The 20,895-nt window shown below is 41.7% G+C and overlaps 1 protein-coding gene across 9 annotated transcripts in view; it reads left to right on the top strand.

Annotated features, from left to right (window-relative positions):
• The window catches only part of THADA (THADA armadillo repeat containing), a 335,835-nt gene that overhangs the window by 70,764 nt on the left and 244,176 nt on the right, over nt 1-20,895 (top strand). For all 9 annotated transcript variants that reach the window (XM_039529575.1, XM_039529574.1, XM_039529572.1 and 6 more), the window contains exons 24-26: nt 3,318-3,431; nt 9,017-9,139; nt 12,083-12,174. In XM_039529575.1, the coding sequence (XP_039385509.1) occupies nt 3,318-3,431; nt 9,017-9,139; nt 12,083-12,174 (329 nt within the window). The remainder of the gene's footprint in view (nt 1-3,317; nt 3,432-9,016; nt 9,140-12,082; nt 12,175-20,895) is intronic.

The following is a 20,895-nucleotide window of genomic DNA, read 5'->3' as shown; positions in this document are numbered from 1 at the left end:
GCGATTAAAAATATTAATCGTGATTAAAAAATTTTATCGTGATTAATTGCGCGATTAATTGTGATGTTAATAATAGAATACCATTTATATAAATATTTGTGCATGTTTTCCACATTTTCAAATATATTGATTTCAGTTACAATACAGAATACAAAGTGTACAGTGCTCACTTTATATTTGGTTTTATTATAAATCTTTGCACTGTAAAAATAAAAGAAATAGTATTTTTCAGTTCACTTAATACAAGTAGTGTAGTGCAATCTCTTTATCATGAAAGTTGAATTTACAAATGTAGAGTTATGTAAAAAAAATAACTGCATTAAAAAATAAAACAATGTAAAACTTTAGAGCCTAGAAATCCACGCAGTCCTATATCTTGTTCTGCCAATTGCTCAGACAGACAAGTTTGTTTACATTTGCAGGAGATAATGCTGCTCGCTTCTTGTTTACAATGTCACCTGAAAGTGAGAACAGGCGTTGGCATGGCACTGTTGTAGCCGGTGTCACAAGATATTTGTGTGCCAGATGCGCTAAAGATTCATATGTCCCTTCATGCTTCAACCACCATTCCAGAGGACATGCGTCCATGCTGATGCTGGGTTCTGCTTGATAACGATCCAACACAATGCAGACCAACTCATGTTCATTTTCATCCTGAGTCAGATACCACCAGCAGAATGTTGATTTTCTTTTTTGATGGTTCAGGTTCTGTAGTTTCCGCATCAGAGTGTTGCTCCTTTAAGACTTCTGAAAGCATGCTCCACACCCAGTCCCTCTGAAATTTTGGACGGCACTTCAGATTCTTAAATCTTGGCTCTAGTTCTGTAGCTATCTGTAGAAATCTCACATTGGTACCTTCCTTCTATTTTGTCAAATCTGCGGAGAAAGTATTCTTAAAACAAACAACATGTGCTGGGTCATCATCCGAGATTGCTATAACATAAAATATATGGCAGAATGCGGGTAAAACACGGAGCAGGAAACATACACTTCTCCCCCAAGGAATTCAGTCACAAATTTAATTAACACTTTTTTTTTTTTAAATTAGTGTCATCAGCATGGAAGCATGTCCCCTGGAATGGTGGCCAAAGCATAAAGGGGCATATGAATGTTTAGCGTATCTGGCACGTAAATACCTTGCAATGCTGGCTACAAGAGTGCCATGCAAACGTCTGTTCTCTCTTTCAGGTGACATTGTAAATAAGAAGTGGGCAGCATTATCTCCCATAAATGTAAACAAACTTGTTTGTCTTAGTGATTGGCTGAACAAGAAGTAGGACTGAGTGGACTTGTAGGTTCTGAAGTTTTACATTGTTTTGGTTTTGAGTGCAGTTATGTAACAAAAAAGTACATTTGTAAGTTGTGCTTTCACAATAAAATGATTGCACTATGGTACTTGTATGAGATTAATTGAAAAATACTATTTATTTAATCATTTTTACAGTGCAAATATTTGTAATAAAAATAATATAAAGTGAGTACTGTACACTTTGTATTCTGTGTTGTAACTGAAATCTATATATTTGAAAATGTAGAAAAACATCCAAACTATTTAATACATTTAAATTGATATTCTGTTTAACAGTGCATTTAAAACTGTGATTCATCACAATTAATTTTTTTAATTGCTATTATTTTTTTGGAGTTAATTACATGAGTTAGCTGCAATTAACTCCAAATTAATCAACAGCCCTAGTAATTATACTAACACAGTGTTTCCTCCTTTCATCTACATATGAAATAGCTGCATTCTCCTTAGTCTCCACCATTATTTTGAATAGATAAAATACACCAGGTGAACATCCAAAGTGAGAGTTATGGGTGCATATACAACTGTTAACAATACCCTCTGGATAAAGATTACATTGTTAAAATACAAAATTCCGGAAATGCAACAGTTAAGATAATATAAGCAGTGTTAATTCATCTACATTACACATGCTCTGTTTTACAGTATGAATTTTATAGTACAGAGCCGCCCGGGGGGGGCAAGTGGGGCAATTTGCCCTGGGTCCTGCAGAGGCCCCGCAAGTCCTGGCCTGGTGGCAGTCCGGGTCTTTGGCGGCATTTCGGTGGGGGGGGGGCCCTTCAGTGCTGCCGAAGATGCGGAGCGACTGAAGGGCCCCCCACCGCCGAAATGCCGCCAAAGACCCGGACCGCCCCCGGGTGAGTACAAGTGCCGCAGCTGTCCCGCTTTGCCCCAGGCTCCCTGAATCCTCTGGACGGCCCTTTTATGGTATAAAGAGAAATATATTAAGTATATCTAAAATGAAAAAATTAATGACTCAATTTTAATGTCATAATTTATTTCTTGCATGTAACTTACTAGTTGTGGCAGAGCATTTGTGTGCATGTGTCTAGCTGGAGCTTACAAGCTACATACACTTCATGCAACTGTCTGGCTTGCTGAATTCATATTCTTTGCCAGTCTTACAGTTGTTGTAAGCACTTTGAATCAACAAAACTAATGGCATGCACACGTTTGCTTAAATGAACCTCAGTATGATTGAAGAAATATTCTTTAGTTCACACTCAAACGGTTGTATCCAGAGCTGGTTGAAAAATTTTCAACCAAACTTTTTTCTGTTGAAAAATTCCATTTTGACAGAAAATTCATTGGGGGAGGTTTCTGAGATCCAGGAAATTGGGACGTGGGGGGATGGAGCCTGGGGGTGAGAGGAGACTAAGACTGAGAGACTGATCAGCCAGGGCACCCCACCATAGAATTGCTAGTAGCTTGGTGGATAGGGCACTCATGTAGGATGGTGGGGATCAGAGCAGTGAGTTGAACATGGATTTCCTACATTCTATGCAAGTCTCTGGCCAATGAATACTTAATTATTTATACAAAGTGGAACAGCTCCAGCAGGAGATGCTGACTGTATGGCCTGGTGGTTAATGTTGCTATTATAATCTTAACTGATGACTTTTCTGACTTTTTTTGGTTCTGTTTTTATTGTTTGTTTTTTTTATTTGTGAGGGCGAGTGACTGAAAATGAGACCTTTTTTGAAACTTTTTTCATGAAAAATTTCAAAAAGGTCTCATTTTCATTCCACGTTAGAATGAAACAGTTTTCAAAAACTTTGTTTTTGCAGAATGGTATTGTTTTCCAACCAACCCATGTCGTATCAAAACTATATATTTTTTTCAAACCAATCAAAGAAAAACAGGTTTAAAATCGAAACTGTTGTGCCAGTTTCCCTAAGGTGCTCTGCTTTAATATCTTTTATATGTGTGAGAGAGATGGTAATTGGGCAATACTGATCGTAGATAACTAGAAATAACTAATTACTTACGACTTTTTACCCTCCCTTAGGCTTTGTTGGCTTCAGAACCAAAGAAGAGTAAAACAAACTTACTGAAAATGACAATGAATGAGTTAATATCTTTGGCTGTACCTGTGAATGAGTCACCCAACATAATCCCTCAGGTGAGAAGTAAAACACATCATGATATTAGGAAAAAAAGTTCCCAAAACAGTCCTTTGTCAACCAGTCATTGTGTTTTTTAAAAGTAGATGTAATTCATTTTTTTGATCCACAAACATGCTAAAGTTTAGTTTCTTGAAGCATTCAGAGGTTGTGGAGTTATTGGACTCTTCATGCAAGTGAATGATATGTTCTGAACAACAATCCTGAACATTCTATATTGACTCTTTTGGTGTATTGACCTCTTCATGTGGTGAAAGTATACTAATTCCTTTTTATTAGAATTTACATAATCAGATTATTGCCCTGTAATATTTCTGAACAAATGATGAGTAAATTTTAGTATTAAGCAATGTTCCATTTTGAGTAAATAAACAAATAGTTTGTGTTCCATTCATAGTATGGAACAGTAATGAGAACACACACTGAAAAATGACTCTTGTACATACTCAACTGCTCTTCATGCTTAAATATGTGATCAGCAACTTATATTTGTAAATCTTAAAACTAATTGGTCCAATTTAATGTCGAACATCTTTATTTTTCAACATTACCGTAGCAGTACTTTAAAAACTGGATAGCTGAGCATGGTTTGTGGTTAGCTAGTGTTTGTAGTATTTAGTTACTATGCCAGCTTGTTAGCTGGTGCAAATTTATGTAGCTCCATCAAAGTCAACTTCAGTGATTACCATCAGCTGAAGATCTAGCCCAGTATGTGTAGGGAAGTACAAGAAGAATACAGTGTCTATTGAGATAGCCCATGTATTAATCTTAGTTTAAAATTGGCAAGTTTTTCATAAACACCTGGTCCAGGTTGGGTTTTTGTGTGTGTTTTGTCTAATTTTTGAGGCCACGTCTACATTATAAATTTATGTTGACTCAAGGTACTTTGGCATACAGCTGCCACAGTTATTACATTGCTTGTGTGCGTGCATACTTGGCTCCTTGTGTTGCTGGTGTGCATACTCACCAGGAGTGCTTGTATCAGTGCAGAGAGCAGTGCACCATGGGTAGGTATCCAACCATGCAACTCGCCACCATTCAGCATGTTGTCTTTTGGGAAGTTTTGGCATTGCATGATGGGGCGAAAATGAATCGTGCAGAGATGACTGGGCGCATGGGGTGAATTTCCCAGTATGTAACTGTCTCTATCCCATAATGTTATCTATATCCTGTAATTTTCTCGCTTTTTTTCAAAATCCCACAAACCCACGTGGCCTTCCTCATTATCTAACATCTCTGAGAGAAGCATGGTGGCTGTATGCCTCTGTACTATTGTCATGAGTGTTGGCAAGCACAGGGTGCACAATCCTGGGGTATTTGCAGAGCCGTAAGAAGAACCAAATGAGTGAGAGGCATGGTCATTCCTTGGAAGACTGATTGCTGTGGGACATAATGGGAACCAATTCAAGGATTTTGGTGATGTTCATGGAACAGCTGCAGATGGTGGAGCGGCGCTTCTGGGCCTGAGAAACAAGCCCTGACTAGTGGGATTCCATCGTTATGCAAGTATGGGATCACAAGCAGTAACTGCAGAACTTTTGGATGCGCAAGGCCACATTCCTGGACCTGTGCGCTAAGTGTGCCCCAGCCCTCAAGCACAGTGATGCCAAAGTGAGAGCTGCACTGACAGTGGAGAAGCAATTAGTGATCGCACTGTGGAAACTTGTAATGCCAGATTGCTACAGGTCAGCTGGGAATAAATTTGAAGTCCCCCACAGGGGCCGTTGTGATGCAAGTGTGCAGGCCCATTAATCACCTCTTGCTTTGCAGAACTGTGACTCAGCAATGTGCAGGACATAGTGGATTCATTTGTAGCAGTTGGGTTTCCGAACTGTGGTGGTGCGATAGACAGCACATATGTCCCTATTTTAGCACCAAATCACCTTGCCACAGAGTATATTGACAGAATGGGCTACTTTTCTATGGTTATGCAACTGTCGGTGGATCACTGGGGATGCTTTGCTAACAGCAGTATGGACTGGTCAGCGAAGGTGCATGATGCTAGTATCTTCGAGAACTTTCTCTCCTGACTGGAGGATTAGCATTGGGGATGTTGGAATGTCAATAGTGATCCTGGGCTACCCAGCCTACCGCTTGCTCCCTGGCTCATGAAACCGTATGCCAGCCATCTCAACAGCACCAAGGAACAGTTCAATTACCAGCTCAGCAGGTGCAGAATAACAGTTGAATGTGTGTTTGGTCATTTGAAAGGTTGCTGGCATTGTTTACTCATGAGATTGGACCTTGATAAGAAAAATATCCCAATTGTTATAGCTGACTGCTGTGTCCTGAATAATATCTGTGAAGCAAAGGGCGCAAAGTTTCCACAAGGGTGGAGGACGTAGGTGGAGAGGCTGTCTGCTGAGTTTGAACAGACAGGTGCAAGGGATGTTAGAAGGGTGCAACGCAGAGCAGTATGGTTCAGGGAGGCTTTGAAAGACCATTTTAACAGTGAGCCAGAGTAAGTGTGTGGTGGTGTTGTAGTGTGGTCTGTCTGGCCCTGCTCTTTTGTGGCCTGGTAGGAATTGTATGGTGAATGCTGTAGGAATATAACATTGTCAATGCACCTATTAATGTTGTTTGTGAATGATTTTATGAGTTGTGTGACACTGTGTAATTGGTTGCTTTCAGAACTGCATAGTGCTCGGCAGCATGTGCTGTGAGTTAATAAATATGAATTATTTTACAAATAATAGAGTTTTATTCTGTAACAATCATTGGAAGAATGAAAAACCCAGTGTAGTTTTACAACAAATATATTTAAAAGCGTAATAAATTAAAAGAACAGAACTTATTAAGGGGAAGGATCATTCATGTTCGTTTAAACTACACATACTCCAACTGTGGCTTTCACAGGTCAGTGTATGTGAAGATGTGACTGTCTTTAATGTTCCCCGAGGTGGAGTGGTAGGGGTAGTGTAGCAACCTTTGATGCCATTTGGAATGTTGTGGGGAAGGGGAAGGTTTAGGGAGGTCCCAATGTTGAGCTTCAGAGGAATGTGAGCCTGGGATTGTTGAACCTGCAGGTCTACCAGAGTCTGCTGCAGAGTCTGCCTGAGAAGCCCCATTATGTCCTGGTGCATCTCCCTCTCCTTTTCCTGTTGGGACTCCTGGGCCTTTGTCCTCTCCATTCTTTCCTTGTCCATGGTATCTGCAATGTTCATCCGCCAGGCCCCCGTGTTCATGGTCTGATACAGCACTGGCTTGCAGGATCTCATTGAACATATCATCCTGAGTGCTCTTCCTCCTCATCTGGTTCAGGCATTCCGTGAGTGTGGAGAGAGAGACCCTGAAGGCTGCAACGGCAGCAGCTGAAGATAAAACCCACAGAGGTACCATTGTCAGTGTATTCACTATGGAAAGCGAAACTTGAGGTGCTGAACTCACTCGCCTTGCTCCTCTAAAGTTTTAAGTACAACATTGTCATTTCTTCTTGGGATTGCTTGTGCATGGCGTCAGTCACAGCGCCAGCCAGGGTGAGCATGGCCTGCTGGGGGTTGGTGTTGCATGATTCTAGTAGTATAGGGCAGTGGCACTGAATACTGGCACTTTTTTCCACCATTTTCCATTTTAGCTTTTATCTCACTCCTGAGGATAACAACGGCAGAGAGACAGCTCAGCTGCTTCTGGTGTCCTTAAGCTGCATGGGCCCATATGCTGCTAGCTTGTGTACTGCAATGGTGCCTGCCAAAGTTACCACTGAGTGGCATGGGAAAGCATTCTACCACGGAGGAAGAAAAGGGCAGTCCTCCCTAGAAACCTTCGGCAGAGGATTGCAGAGTACCTCCATGAAAATTTTCATTAAGATCTCTCAAGAGAATTCAAGGGACATCCCTGTGTACATAAAAAAAAAAAAAAATAGGCAAAAAAAAAAGCTCCAATTTGCTCCCCCTGCCTGACTCTATAGGCGAATGTAAAGCAGATAGCAACTCTACTGCTCTTGGTCATTACCACTACCTCTTCTAGCATGAGTAAATTAATGAAAAGTCAAAAGATGTGTCCTGCTACTTTGGGAGCGCCATCTCTGTAATTGAAAATTTATCTGCATGCTTGCCCAAGGTTCCTTCCCCTGCATTGGGCTCACCTGTGCTCAACTGGCAGGACTGCAGTGGAATCAAAAACAGGCTCACTGTGCAGCTTGGTCACCCATACTTCTCCTGGCTGTACCTGGCAGGGGTCTGTCACTCAACCTCCTCAGAGATATAAACGATGCTGTGGATAGTGGTGGTGGAGTCTTTGCTGAGTATGGCATGTAGCTTTATGTAAAAGTGGCAGGTCTGCAGCTTGGCACTGGATTGATTGTTGGCTTCCCTGCACCCTTCTGGTATGCCTGCTACAGCTCCTTGGCTTTCATGCAGCATTGGCGCTGGTCCCTGTCAAATCCCTTCTCCTGTGTCCCATGAGCAATCTGTAGATGTCGACGTTTCTGTGGCTGCTTCAGAGCTGAGCTCTTCTCCCCACAGGCCCAGGAGATCCAATATCTCCTGTTTGCACCAGGCAGGAGTGTATCTGGAGCATGTAGCTGACGTGATCAGCAGGGAAGTTGCACACAACAATGGAGAGCTGCTATGTGTGCTTGCCAAGCCAGGAAATCAGGAAAAGGAATTTCAAAAATTCTTGGGGCTTTGAATGGGCGTGTGTGGGCTTCCGGTCTCCGTGACCTCTTGGCAGTGGAGTTCACAATGCCTGACCAGAGTGGTCACTCTGGGGCATTGTGGGACAGTTGCTGGAAGACAGTTAGGGTTGACATAAGTACCGCAGTGTCTGCATTTGCACTCCATTAACTGAAGTACATCAGCAGTGACTCTATGCTGCTCGGGGAGATGGTGTTACTATGTTGGTGTAACGAGGCGCTTATAGCTGTGGGAGACAAATTTGAGTGTAGACACATGCACAATTAGGTCAATGTAAGCTACCTATCTTGGTAGTATGGACCAGGCCTGAATCAAAAAGTATCATTTTTTTCCCCCATCTTGGTTGTCAAATTTAAGTATAATGTACCTGAAGCTCAGAAAAGGGTGATCAAATTGACTTTACTTACAAGGTTTGATGCTTCAGATAATCCTGAGAAATTTTGAAAATTGTCTCCTCATGGTAACTGAAGAGAAAAAGTGCAACTTTTATGGCTTGATTTTACTTGTAATACAGAAGGTTCAGGATTTATTTGTCCGAGATAGATTGCTAAGCATTACAGTTTTACTAGCTGTAGTAACGAATTTGACACTCATTTCTTCATATGTTTGCTGCTGTTAAAGGATATAAATGTATTTATATTTTTTAGTTTCTTTCATCCAAGAATCTGTGTTTCATAAATGTGGGGGTAGCTAGAAAAGTGAATCATTTATTCACTGTTTCTTTTTTTAACTATGACTATGCTTTTCAAAGCACTTTGCACAGTGCCATTGTATTGATTTAATTGTTAATAGTGATAGGTTGAATGGAATTTAAAGTGGAAATTAAGTGGCATAAATGAGTAAATGCGTGGATTTGTTCATCTCCATGGCTATGGTTGAAGTATGTAGTTTGAGGACTTTTCCAACAAAGTAGCATATGTTACAAAACAAATTATGATTTTTTCCTCCAGGTTCATGCTTTAAATATCCTGAGGGCCTTGTTTAGGGATACCCGCTTTGGTGAAAACATCATACCTTACATAGCAGATGGAATACAAGCAGCAATTCTAGGTTTTACATCCCCTGTCTGGGCAGTAAGTTAATCCTTAATACATTATATTAGATTGGAGAAGCATGTGGTGATGGTGCTAATTAAAGCGTTTGTAATGTTTGTCAATAATTGTACCACTGCTGATGGAATTTTTATGAACTGAACGTTCATATGTATTACAGAATGTGATGTATCATGGCACGATACTGGAGGAAAATCACAGGAAAGCTGCAGTTTGTGTCTCAGTATTGTTATATCAATGTATTTTTTGTGTTGGTTTGATGTAATGCAGAGTGTACTTCTTTCTAATTTCAAGAGTGACAAAAGTAAATTATCTTACCATTAAAAAAAATCTGATTGGCTGATAAATAGTGAGTCGGTGCGTCATGTTAGCAAGAGTCAAGTTTTTTTTTTTTTTTTTTTCCCTAATCATTGGATTGGGTCTCAGTGCAAGATGGTTATCAGTATGTTATTTTTAAAGTCCAATATCTCATGACCTGCCATGGCTAAAAATAAATGCTTTAGACTACTGGAAACCTGGGCTTATGTTTGTTCCTTGCCCTTAATGTAGCCCAAAGATATGTCTGAACTTTGCAGTAGTTCTCAGACTGATTATTCCGGAAAGCCTCACTTTCTTAATAGTACTTTCATCTGATTGATGATGATTTTGTGATGTTCTTTGCAGGTAAGGGAGATGAGCTCTGGACCGTGGTCTCAGTGTTTTTTGATTTATGAAAGCTGTGATTCCCATTGAACTATAATGTGCTAGTTGAATTTGATTTGGTTTCTGCTGAGTGTTTCACTGGCCTTCAGTTCCCTGAGTTCCACTATTTCTGTCCTGGCCATCAACTCTGGTACTATTATTGACAGGTATCATCAATGTTGCACTTTGCAATGGGAAGCTACTCACCATCCTTAGACATGCAGAGATCCACTCTTTTCTTAATCCCATGAAAAATAGAGTTAATATTCCTTTTTAGATAATGCGACTGAGAAGGGGTACTTCTTAGTGTCTTGGTAATATTTATCTGAGAAACTCTTAAATTAGATATTACAAAAAACACACACGTAGTTTTTGGCTAATTAACATAATTGTTTTTTGTTGTTTAGATACCATGGTGCATTGTAAATACCTTGGTAAATGTTATTACATTTGTTGTACTACATAAAAAGCAGTCTGTTAAAATTTAGATAAGTGTATGTTGGGGAAACTAAATAGGAGAAAGTAGAAAAATGTAAGAAAATCAGAAAATTCTGATGTAAGCTGAAACTCCTGAGTCTTCAGTGCCATCATTTCTATGCTTCCATAGCTGTGCTCATTACAAAATGGAATATAGTTTTATCTGGCTACTGATCCCTACCTGTTCCATGAGACAGATAATGACCTCCTTTCAGGGAGGACTGGGAAAAGGCAGAACTTATGAGGCTAAGCATATGGCTCCTAAAACAGGGAGCAGGCATTGCCCTGCAGAGGGGAAAGCAGAACAACCCAGCAAGTGCTGAAGAAAAAATTCCTGTGCAAGGACAAAGAAATGAAAATTTGCCTACTACCAGACTCTCCAATTGCCTGCTATATTAGCATGTATTCTTTGTCTGATGCCAACCATTGAAAATCCATTCCAGAAAAAAACAAAACAAAAACACTATAGTCTAGGCCCCTACAGTGACACTAGCAACACTGAAGAATATGCATGTTGTGGAGTGAGAATTCATACTTTCTGGAGATGTTTGTGAGATGGTCCCTGGGCTAAAGAAGTTGGAGCCACTGGTAGATGTTCTTTTCCTTATTTTAAAGATTGGGAAATGGGGCAGAGGTTAGTGATTTACCCAAGGTTACACAGGAAGTTTGTGGCAGAGTCAGGGATGGATACCAGATTGCTTGCTTCCCAGCCCTGATCTTTTAACCATTAAGCCACACAATCTCCTCCATTAAACTGTTTTAGGTCATTGAAGTTCATTAAACTATTTGTCTGTTCCACTCACATGTTAAATATTAACAGAGAGTCCTGTGGCATCTTATAGACTAACAGATGTATTGGTGCATAAGCTTTCGTGGGTGAATACCCACTTCGTCAGATGCACGTAATGGAAATTTCCAGAGGCAGGTATAAATATGCAGACAAGAATCAGTCTAGCGATAACGAGGTTAGTTCAATCAGGGAGGATGAGGCCCTCTTCTAGCAGTTGAGGTGTGAACACCAAGGGAGGAGAAACTGCTTTTGTAGTTGGCTAGCCATTCACAGTCTGTTTAATCCTGAGCTGATGGTGTCAAATTTGCAAATGAACTGAAGCTCAGCGGTTTCTCTTTGAAGTCTGGTCCTGAAGTGTTTTTGCTCACCTGTGCCTGACAGGTGGGACTGGCAGGACTGCAGTGGAGTCAGAAACAGGCTCACTGTGCAGCTCGATCCCCATGGTCACCTATCCCTCTTACTTCTCCTTTAAATCTGCTATTGTGCGTCCAGGGAGGTTGAAGTGTTCTCCTACAGGTTTTTGTATATTGCCATTCCTAATATCTGACTTGTGTCCATTTATCCTTTTACGTAGGGACTAATCCAGTTTGGCCGATGTACATAGTAGAGGGGCATTGCTGGCACATGATGGCGTATATAACATTGGTGGACGTTCATTCACCTGCATGTCCACTCATGTTACATGTGTCTGATGAAGTGGGTATTCACCCACGAAAGCATATGCTCCAATACATCTGTTAGTCTATAAGGTGCCACAGGACTCTTTGTTGCTTTTTACAGATCCAGACTAACACAGCTACCCCTCTGATGTTAAATATTGTATAGCAAACTACTTTCACCCTCCTGTGCCGCTAAGAAGGATGCTAGATTAGGGACTGTTTGTCTAGTCTAGCATGCAAAATGTTCTGCTGGGGTTTTAAAAAATTCTAAATTAAATTGCATCTAAATTTGAAATCCAGTTTACAGTGCGGTTTGAAAACTGATTAATATCTATTCCATGTTTCTTTATACATTAGGTGAGAAATTCCTCCACTCTTCTGTTTAGTACCCTGATTACAAGAATTTTTGGAGTTAAAAGAGGGAAGGATGAAAATTCCAAAAAAAATAGGTAAGCTCCATCTGATGCTAACTTTACTTTTGCAAAGCATTGACTCAGCCAAGAATAATTTGAAAATGTTGCATGCTTTTATGGATTTATCTGAAGAATAATGTTACAAAAACATCTCAATTCATTTAAACTGTGTTTCCAAGATTAAGCTCTTGAGTAAAAAATATCTCCCCTAACGCAGTGAACATTAATTTTAATTTAAAGTGTAATTTTACAGAAAGAGCCTGATCCTGAAGGATGCTGAGCATCTACAGTTCCCAAACACTTCAATAGGAATTACAATGGTCATCACATCTTGGGATCAGACCCCAAAATGATCCTCCAGAAGCTGAGTAACTGGTCCATGATTTTCAGAGCATCAGGACTCCCAGGGAACTGCAATTTATTCATTTTTTAAATGTCTGCTATTTTTACTATACAGTGACTCATCTTGCGGGTCTTAGGAAACAATTTTATTTTTGTGTATAATATAATTAACTGTGGATGTTTTGGCTCTAGTGGTAGTCAATATGGTGGCTGATAGGGAGTTCTGAAATGTTTGCTGATGGCAGACAGCTGTATTGCTGTTGTTGACACTTCTTGCTGCTCTGTAATTACAGGAATTCCATGACAAATAGATGAAACATCGTAATTACTACCCAAAAATGAGAGCAGTACCATACCCCCAAATTAGTTACTATGATTGTATTCATGTTGGAGAGTGGGAAAGAGGAAATCATATGTTCAAATCTCACCTCTGCTGACTGTGACTTAATTGGCATCACCGAGACTTTATGGGATAGGTCTCATGATTGGAATTTAGGTATGAGAGATATAGTTTGTTCGGGAAGGGCAGACAAGATAAAAAGAGAGGAGGTATAAATAGTCATAGACTATATATATGCTTGTTCTGTTGTCTGAAAAGAGGAGAGATGCAGACCAGTTCAAAGTCTCTGGCTAAATATAAAAGGGGGTTAAAAAGGGAGGGGTGATGTCACTGTTGGAGGTCTACTATTGACCACCAAATCAGGAAGAGGAGGTGGATGAGGCATTTCTAGAACAAATATCCAAGACACAAGACCTGGTGGTAATGGGGGACTTTAAATACCCAGACCCCTGTTGCAAAAGTAATACAGCCAAACCCAAAATTTCCCATAAGTTCTTGGAATGTATTGGGGACAACTTTTTGTTTCAGAAAGTGGAGGACGTAATCAGGGGGGACTGACATTTTAGACGTGCAAGAGGGAGGAATTGGTATTGAATCTGAAGGTGGAAGGCAATTTGGGTAAAAATGATCATGAAATTATGTATTTCATGATCCTAAGGAAGGGAAAGAGTGAGCAACAGAATGACAACAGACTTCAAAAAACCAGACTCTGACAGACTCTGAGAACTGATAGGTAAGGTCCACAGGAAGAAAATCTAAAGTTAGAGGAGTTCAGAAGAGCTGGCAGTTTCTCGAAGAGAGACTATTAAAGGCACAACTGCAAATTATCCTGATGTGAAGAAAAGATAGGAAGACTAATAACAGGCCAATATGGCTCCATCAGGAGCTCTTTAGTGACATGAAAATCAAAAAGAAGTCCTGCAAAAAGTGGAAACATGGTTACTGGCCTAATGGATTGGGGAGGGAAGCAGTTGGTGTGAGAGATCTTGATTTTAGTTAGGCTTTTGACGCAGTCCCGCGGGATATTCTCATAAACAAACTAGGGAAATACTGTCTAAATGAAATTACTATGAGGTGGGTGCACATCTGGTTGAAAGACTGTTCTCAGAGTAGTTATCAATGGTATGCTATCAAACTGGGAGGATGCCTCTAGTGGGGTCCCATAGGGGTCAGTCCTGGGTCTGGTACTATTCAATACTTTCATTAATGACATGGATAGTAGAGTGGACAGCATGCTTATAAAATTTGTAGATCACACGAAGCTGGGAGAGGTTGCAAGCACTTTGGAGGACAGGTTTAGAATTCAAAGGACCTTGACAAATTGGAGAATTTATCTGAATTTAATAAGATGAAATTCAATAAAGACAAGTGCAAATTTTCACCTAGGAAGGAAAAATCAAATGCACTATTATAAAATAGGGAATAACGGGTTACGTGGCAATACTACTGAAAAGAATTTGGGAGTTTCAGTGCATCCCAAATTGAATATGAGTCAACAATGTGATGCAGTTGCAAAAAAGGCTAATTCTGGGTTGTGTGTAAGACATGGGAGGCAATTGTCCTTTTCTACTTTGCACTAGTGAGGCCTCAGCTGGAATACTCATTCTGGGCACCATACTTTATGAAAGATGTGGACAAATTTTCTTTATTAAAAACAAGTGGTTTATTTAATTCACACAAAGAGAACATCGTGCCACACACACTTATTTTATATTTGTAAATTATAGGGCACACCAAACTATAGGTGTTTCAGATTCCGTTACTTTGTCATTTTCCCCTTCTCCCATATCTAACAGTGTGAACCTATCCATTGAGGTACAAACCCTGTATAAAAGACTAGGAAATAAATATAAAAAACTTTATTAAGTGACAGTTAAGACTACATCAGTATAGACCCTATCCATGCAATGCCTACAATGCTGTTGATAACACTTCAGTGCTCCATAAGGCTTTCACTTCCTCATCTGACTGATACCAAAAGGCAATATGAACCTCAGCTTCTTCATACTCGTATTGTAATGGAAAACCTTAACTGTGATCTCAGCAGTATTAAGGCAGCCTAGTTCCCCAGATGTATGGAATCAGTATGTGACAGATGTGCTGATCTGTTGTTACGAGAGTGTCTGAGGTCTGCTCATGTTTTGCAACAGAGTGCAGCTTTCATGAAGTTGCATGTCGGTATCTGTTGGAGGTAGCTTGCACAGGCAACCTTAATTCTGTCATATCCCTACTTTTGAGTGCTTGACGCTGCAACCTCAGTGTTCTTTTAATGTAGGGTTTTAAAAATATATATGTTAAATGGATGCTGTCAACTTAAATTGTACTTCTCTCTGAAATGTCTTTGTTCACTGTTAAAGTAATACCCAGTGATTACTATAACTGAAAGATTAGAGTAGAAAATATTTTTACTGTCTTTTCAGATTGTTTACTTTGTACATTGGACAGGACTTTGGGTGTAGTCAGTTTTATTGTTTCTTCTTTGAGTACTTGTTCATGTTGATTCCAATCGTGTGTGCCTGCACACACATACACAGTAGCCAGAAGATGTTTCCCTTAACAGTAGCCATAGGGTCGGCATGGGCGCCCCCTGGAGTCGCACCTTCATGGCACCCAATATAGTGCCCTGCCGACCTGCCACCCCCTCTGTTCCTTCTTACCACCAGTGATGGTAGGTGGAACTTCCCTGGCTCTTGCTCTAGCAAGTTGCTTAGCAGCTCGACTCTCGTTGTATTCTTCTTGTTTAGTCAGTTAGTATAGGTTGTTACCTAGTTAAGTAGTTGTAAGTTCCATTGCAGGGGCTGTTCCCCTTCCTTGCTGTCCCCAGGGCATGCTGCGATCTGTAGGTTTCAAGGACTGCGTGAAGTGCATGCCAAAGAGTGACCCCCACACCTCTTGTTTATGGTGTCTGGGCGAAGGTCACCAAAAAGACAGCTGTAAAATCTGTCTGGAATTCCAACCAAGAACCCTGAAAGAGAGAGAGCAGCGGTATAAAATCCTCCTCATGGAGGCAGCTCTTCAACCACAGTCAGACCCCGGTGCTGGGGATCCTACCACCAGCACATCGTCTTTGGTGCGGAGCTTGCCGGCACCCTCTTTGAGGTACCAGGCGCCAAAAAAAGACGCGCTCAAGGAGCCTCGGCCCTGTGATGTAGCGTCTCGAGGACACTCCAGCCTTCGGGACTGGTCCCAGTCACCGGTGCAGAAGAAGAAGAGAGTCGAAAGCAGTCGATTCCCAATACCTAGACCCAGTTGGGCCACGGCTTTGAGACGCAAGGGGTGGCCATGTCAACTCTACAAAGAAACTCAAGTTCCTCACGGTCTCTCTGACCTCCGTCATTCCCTTATTGGATCCAGCAGACTGGTATGCCACCCTCGACTTGAAGGACGTGTACTTTCATATTGCGATCACTCAGCCCCACAGGAAGTACCTCAGGTTCGTGGTGAACATTCACTACCAATTTCACAGTCCTCCCGTTCCTGTCAGCAACAACTTGGGTTTTCACCAAGTGCATGGCAGTCATTGCTGCATTTCTGTGCAGGCACCAGGTTCAGGTATTTCTTTACCTCGACGATTGGCTGATCAAGGGCCGCTCCAAGACCCAAGTGAAGGCTTAGGTCAAGTTTATCAAAGCCACCTTTGTCAACCTGGGTCTCCTTTTAAATGAAGCAAAGTCCATTCTGTCCCCCATTCAGAGGACAGAGTTTATAGGGGTAGTATAGGACTCGATCAGGCCAGGGCATACCTAACGCAAGCGAGGTTTTGGGCCCTGCCATTCGAGGCCTCAAGACAGTTTCCCAGCAACACAGCAAGAAACTGCCTGAAGCTTCTGGGACACATGGCGGCTTGTACCTATGTGGTGCAGCATGCCAGGCTCAGACTACAACCTCGTTAGTCGTGGCTGACATCAGTGTACTGCCTGGCCAGAGACAGCCTGGACAGGATAGTGACCCTACCTCACCCGGTCCTTGACTCCCTCCTATGGTGGCTCGATGCTCAGGAGGTATACTCAGTGGTCCCCTTCACCAGTCCGCAGCTGTCCAGGTCTCTAGTGACAGATGCATCAGACGTGGGCTGGGGAACACATCTAGGAGACCTCAGGACTCAAGGTCTTTGGTCTCAGGCAGATCTGGCTCTCCACATCAACGACAGAGAGCTGAGAGCGGTTTGCCTGGCATGGCAGGCCTTCCGGGCATATTTAACGGGGCAATGTGTATCAGTCATGATGGACAACACCACTGCAATGTTCTATATCAACAGACAGGTACACACTCCTCTCCCCTGTGCCAGGAAGCCCTTGTGCTATGGGACTTCTGTGGAGAACATTCAGTACACCTGCAAGTGTCGTACCTCCCCAGGGTACAGAATGAGCAGGCAGACCTCCTCAGCAGGTCGTTTCATGGCCGTGAGTAGTCCCTTCACCCCGACATCATGATTTCAGTCTTCCAGAGGTGGGGCGTTCCCCAGATAGACCTATTCACCATGCAACACAACAGGAAGTGCCAGCAGTTCTGCTCCTTCCAGAATCACAGCTCCAGAGCAGATGCGTTCCCTCCTCCTGTGGGGAGGTTGTCTCCAATTCACCTTTCCACCCATACTACTCATTCACAAGGTGATCCTCAAGATCTGGAGGGAATGAGCTCAGGTTATATTGATAGCTCCAGCATGGTCCCGACAGCACTGATACACATGTCTGTGGATGCTCCAGTTGCCCTGCCGCTCTTCCCAGACCTTCTGACTCAAGATCATGGTCGTCTTCAACATCTAAACCTTGTGTCTCTTCACCTCACGGCGTGGAAGCTCCATGGTTGAACCCGATGGAGCTTTCCTGTTCAGAACAGGTTAGAGAAGCCCTCGGCTGTAGAAAACTCTCTTGGAGAGCCACCTACCTTGCCAAGTGGAAAAGATTTTCAATATGGTCGGCGCAGTGCCATTTGTCCCCGATGCCGGCCCCAGTGCCACTTATTCTGGACTACCTCCTCCATCTGAAGCAGCAGAGGCTTTCGTTGTCATTGATAAGGGTTCATGTAGCTGCCATCTCGGTCTTTCACCTGGGCGAGGAGGGCCGCTTGGTGTTTGCTATCCCTATGGTCAGCCGGTTTTTAAAAGGGTTCGACAGGCTATATGCTCACGTCCAACAGCCTGTCCTACCTGGGACCTCAATCTGGTCCTTTCTAGACTAATGGGACCACTCTTTGAGCCCTTGGCAATGGCTCCCTCCTCTTTCTCTCTTACAAGGTGGCATTTCTGGTGACGATAACCTTGACCACGAAGGTGTCTGAACTCAGGGCCCTAACCTGAGATCCCCCATATACTGTGTTCTATAAGGACAAGGTGCAGCTCAGACCTCACCCTGGTTTCCTCCCGAAGATGATGGTCGCAGTTTCACATCAACCAAGACATCTTTCTCCTGGTGTTCTACCCTAAGCCTCATTCCAGCTGCAGGGAGCAGAGACTCCACTCTCTGAATGTCTGCAGGGCGCTAGCCTTTTACATCGAGAGAATGAAGCTGTTCAGAAAATTGGTCCAGTTATTCGTGGCAGTGGGGGACAGAATGAAAGGTCTGACTGTGTCGTCACAACGTATTTCGTCATGGATCGCATCCTGCATCCGCGAGTGCTACAACCTGGCGGGGGTTCCTACGCTCCTGATCGCTGTGCATTCCACCATGGCGCAGGCTTAGACAACATGTTCCTGGTGCATGTTCATTCCAATACCCATCCTCTTTCCCCTCTGTCGGAGTAGCTGGCAAGAAGGAACTGAAGGGGTGGCGGGTCGGCAGGGCACTATATTGGGCGCCATGAAGGCACGACTCCAGGGGGCGCCCAGGCCGACCCTACGGCTGCTGCTAAGGGAAAAATCTTCTGGCTACTGTGCATGTGCACAGGCACATACCTGATTGGAATGGACATGAACAACACATCTCGAAGAACAACAGTTAAAAGAAGGTGAGTAACCGTTCTTTCCCTTGTATAGTCAGTGAGCTAATCTCACACAAACAGGGCGAGACAGAAAAAAGCTTTTTAATAGAAGAGCAAAATGAGTGTAGAACCATGAAAATTGACAGGTCCTCAAGAAGGTGTGTGTGACTTGAACCTGCTTTCAAGTTTTTTTTTCTTTAAGTTGACTTGGTTTCAACTTCATGGCAATTAGTTTATAGGAAAATGGTTTGTTTTGCTAGCTTATTTCTAATGTTTGTCATATACAGTAATGAATGAAGCTAATTTCACTTAATGTTTAAAACTATTCTTCTTCAGCAATTGCATCATTTTTGTAATTATAAACACCACTAGGTGTCGCTATTGTTGCATATCTTATCATACAATAGTCACTGTATAACTGCAATTTTACACAATTACAGTAGAGTGACAAATGCAATTCTTCTGTCTTTCCATATATTTTCCCGTATGTTTGCTGTTTTACTGGAACAAATCCTTATATTAAAGCCTAATCATGTTTAGTTTAAATTTTTGGCAGTTTGTCATCTAAAACTTTAAAATTTCAATGCCATAAGTTAGGCACTAAATTAAAATTAGCCTGGTTTTCAGATGTACTGAGCACCTGAAGTCTCATTTCTTAATTGGAAACTGTGTGTGTTTAGTACTTCTGAAAATTAGGCCACTTCTTTAGTGCCTAAATACGGATTTAGTGGCCTATATTGAGGTGCCTATGTATTACCTTTGTGATTACAGTACACACAGTAGTAAAGCAAGAGAACTGTATAATTACCAGGAAATGCTCTTAATTTTTTGGTAACGCCAATGGAATTAATGGTGGTAACACAATGATACCGCATTGTTGCTGGATAACTATGCCAATTTAATAAACTAAAAAATCCTTTGTTAAAAAATCCCACTGACAAAATAATCTTGTGTTGGGTATATTGCAGTATGCACACTAAAATACATCAGAAATGCATTTGCAGAAATAATATTTGTGTTGAATCTTTTAGAAATTTAACCTGGAACAAGAATGCAAGGTTATTTAGGTAACATTGAAATAATGTTAGCTTATTTTCACTTTGCTTCTGTTACAAGTTTAATATAGGAGTTTATTCAAAATTACCTGACCTTCTCACTGTCAAATCTGAGACAGGGCCTTGTGTACTGCAGTTTTATTGCAGTATTACTACTTATTCTCCTATCTGTATCAGGAAGACCAGGGTCTTGAATCTGGGTTTACCCCCTTCCAGGGAGTATCCTAATCTTTGAGCTATTGACTATTCTGAGGTGGTTAGTTGGTCTCTTTCTCTCTCTCTCGACCAAAAATTCCATCTGTGAAAAAAAATTCTGTTTAGACAAATAGGCATTTTACGAACACAAAAACGGCCAACCTGAGTTGAAAAATTCCTGACCAGCTCTCTTCCACATCTGCCTCCTTCTCCACTTCTGTCTCCTTTACCCCCTTCCCTTCAGTGCCTTTTTCCTTTTATTTTCTTTCCATTTAGCTTATGCCCATCTAATTAAACTCACCTCTCCTCCTTCCCTCCCCCGAGAAAAAATTGAGGAACAAATGTGACAATTGATGCCATCCCATTGTTCGCTCTGCTTGTGTTCTACCCATACCCTGCCTCATCCTTTGTCTGTCTTTTCTGTTTAGCTTGTAGGCTCGTCAGGGCAGGGAGAGTTCTACTCTGTTTATACAGTGCCTGGTGAAATGGGACCCCGTTCTTGGTTGGCCCTTAGGCACTACCCTAATAAACATGCTGAATGATAATATGTGTATTGGACAGCATGCATACCAGGGTTTATTTGTATTGGCATAAGTAAAGAAAGGACATTTACCTGAAAAATTAATGGTTGAAAAGTAGAATATGGCTGTTTCAGGAGACTTGGATCATTCTTGCTAATAATGTTTACGATGGTGTTAAGAAAGGGGGGGTTGTACAGTTTGAAGTTGTACAGTTTCTCCTTCCAGAGTTGTGATGAAAGGAAATCTTCTCTAGCTGCTTCTTATGTTAACAAAGAAATGAATACCAAAATTTAAACACTTCTGATGTGCTTTAGGGATAGTGGTTTTGGGGATCTGGAATAACTATGGTTTAAATTATAAATAATTTAACTTGAGCTATAATATT

Source organism: Mauremys reevesii, linkage group 3 (assembly GCF_016161935.1).
Source record: "Mauremys reevesii isolate NIE-2019 linkage group 3, ASM1616193v1, whole genome shotgun sequence".
Taxonomy (NCBI): domain Eukaryota; kingdom Metazoa; phylum Chordata; order Testudines; family Geoemydidae; genus Mauremys; species Mauremys reevesii.
The sequence above is the reverse complement of the archived record's forward strand: the minus strand, read 5'-3'. Positions and strand labels throughout refer to the sequence as shown.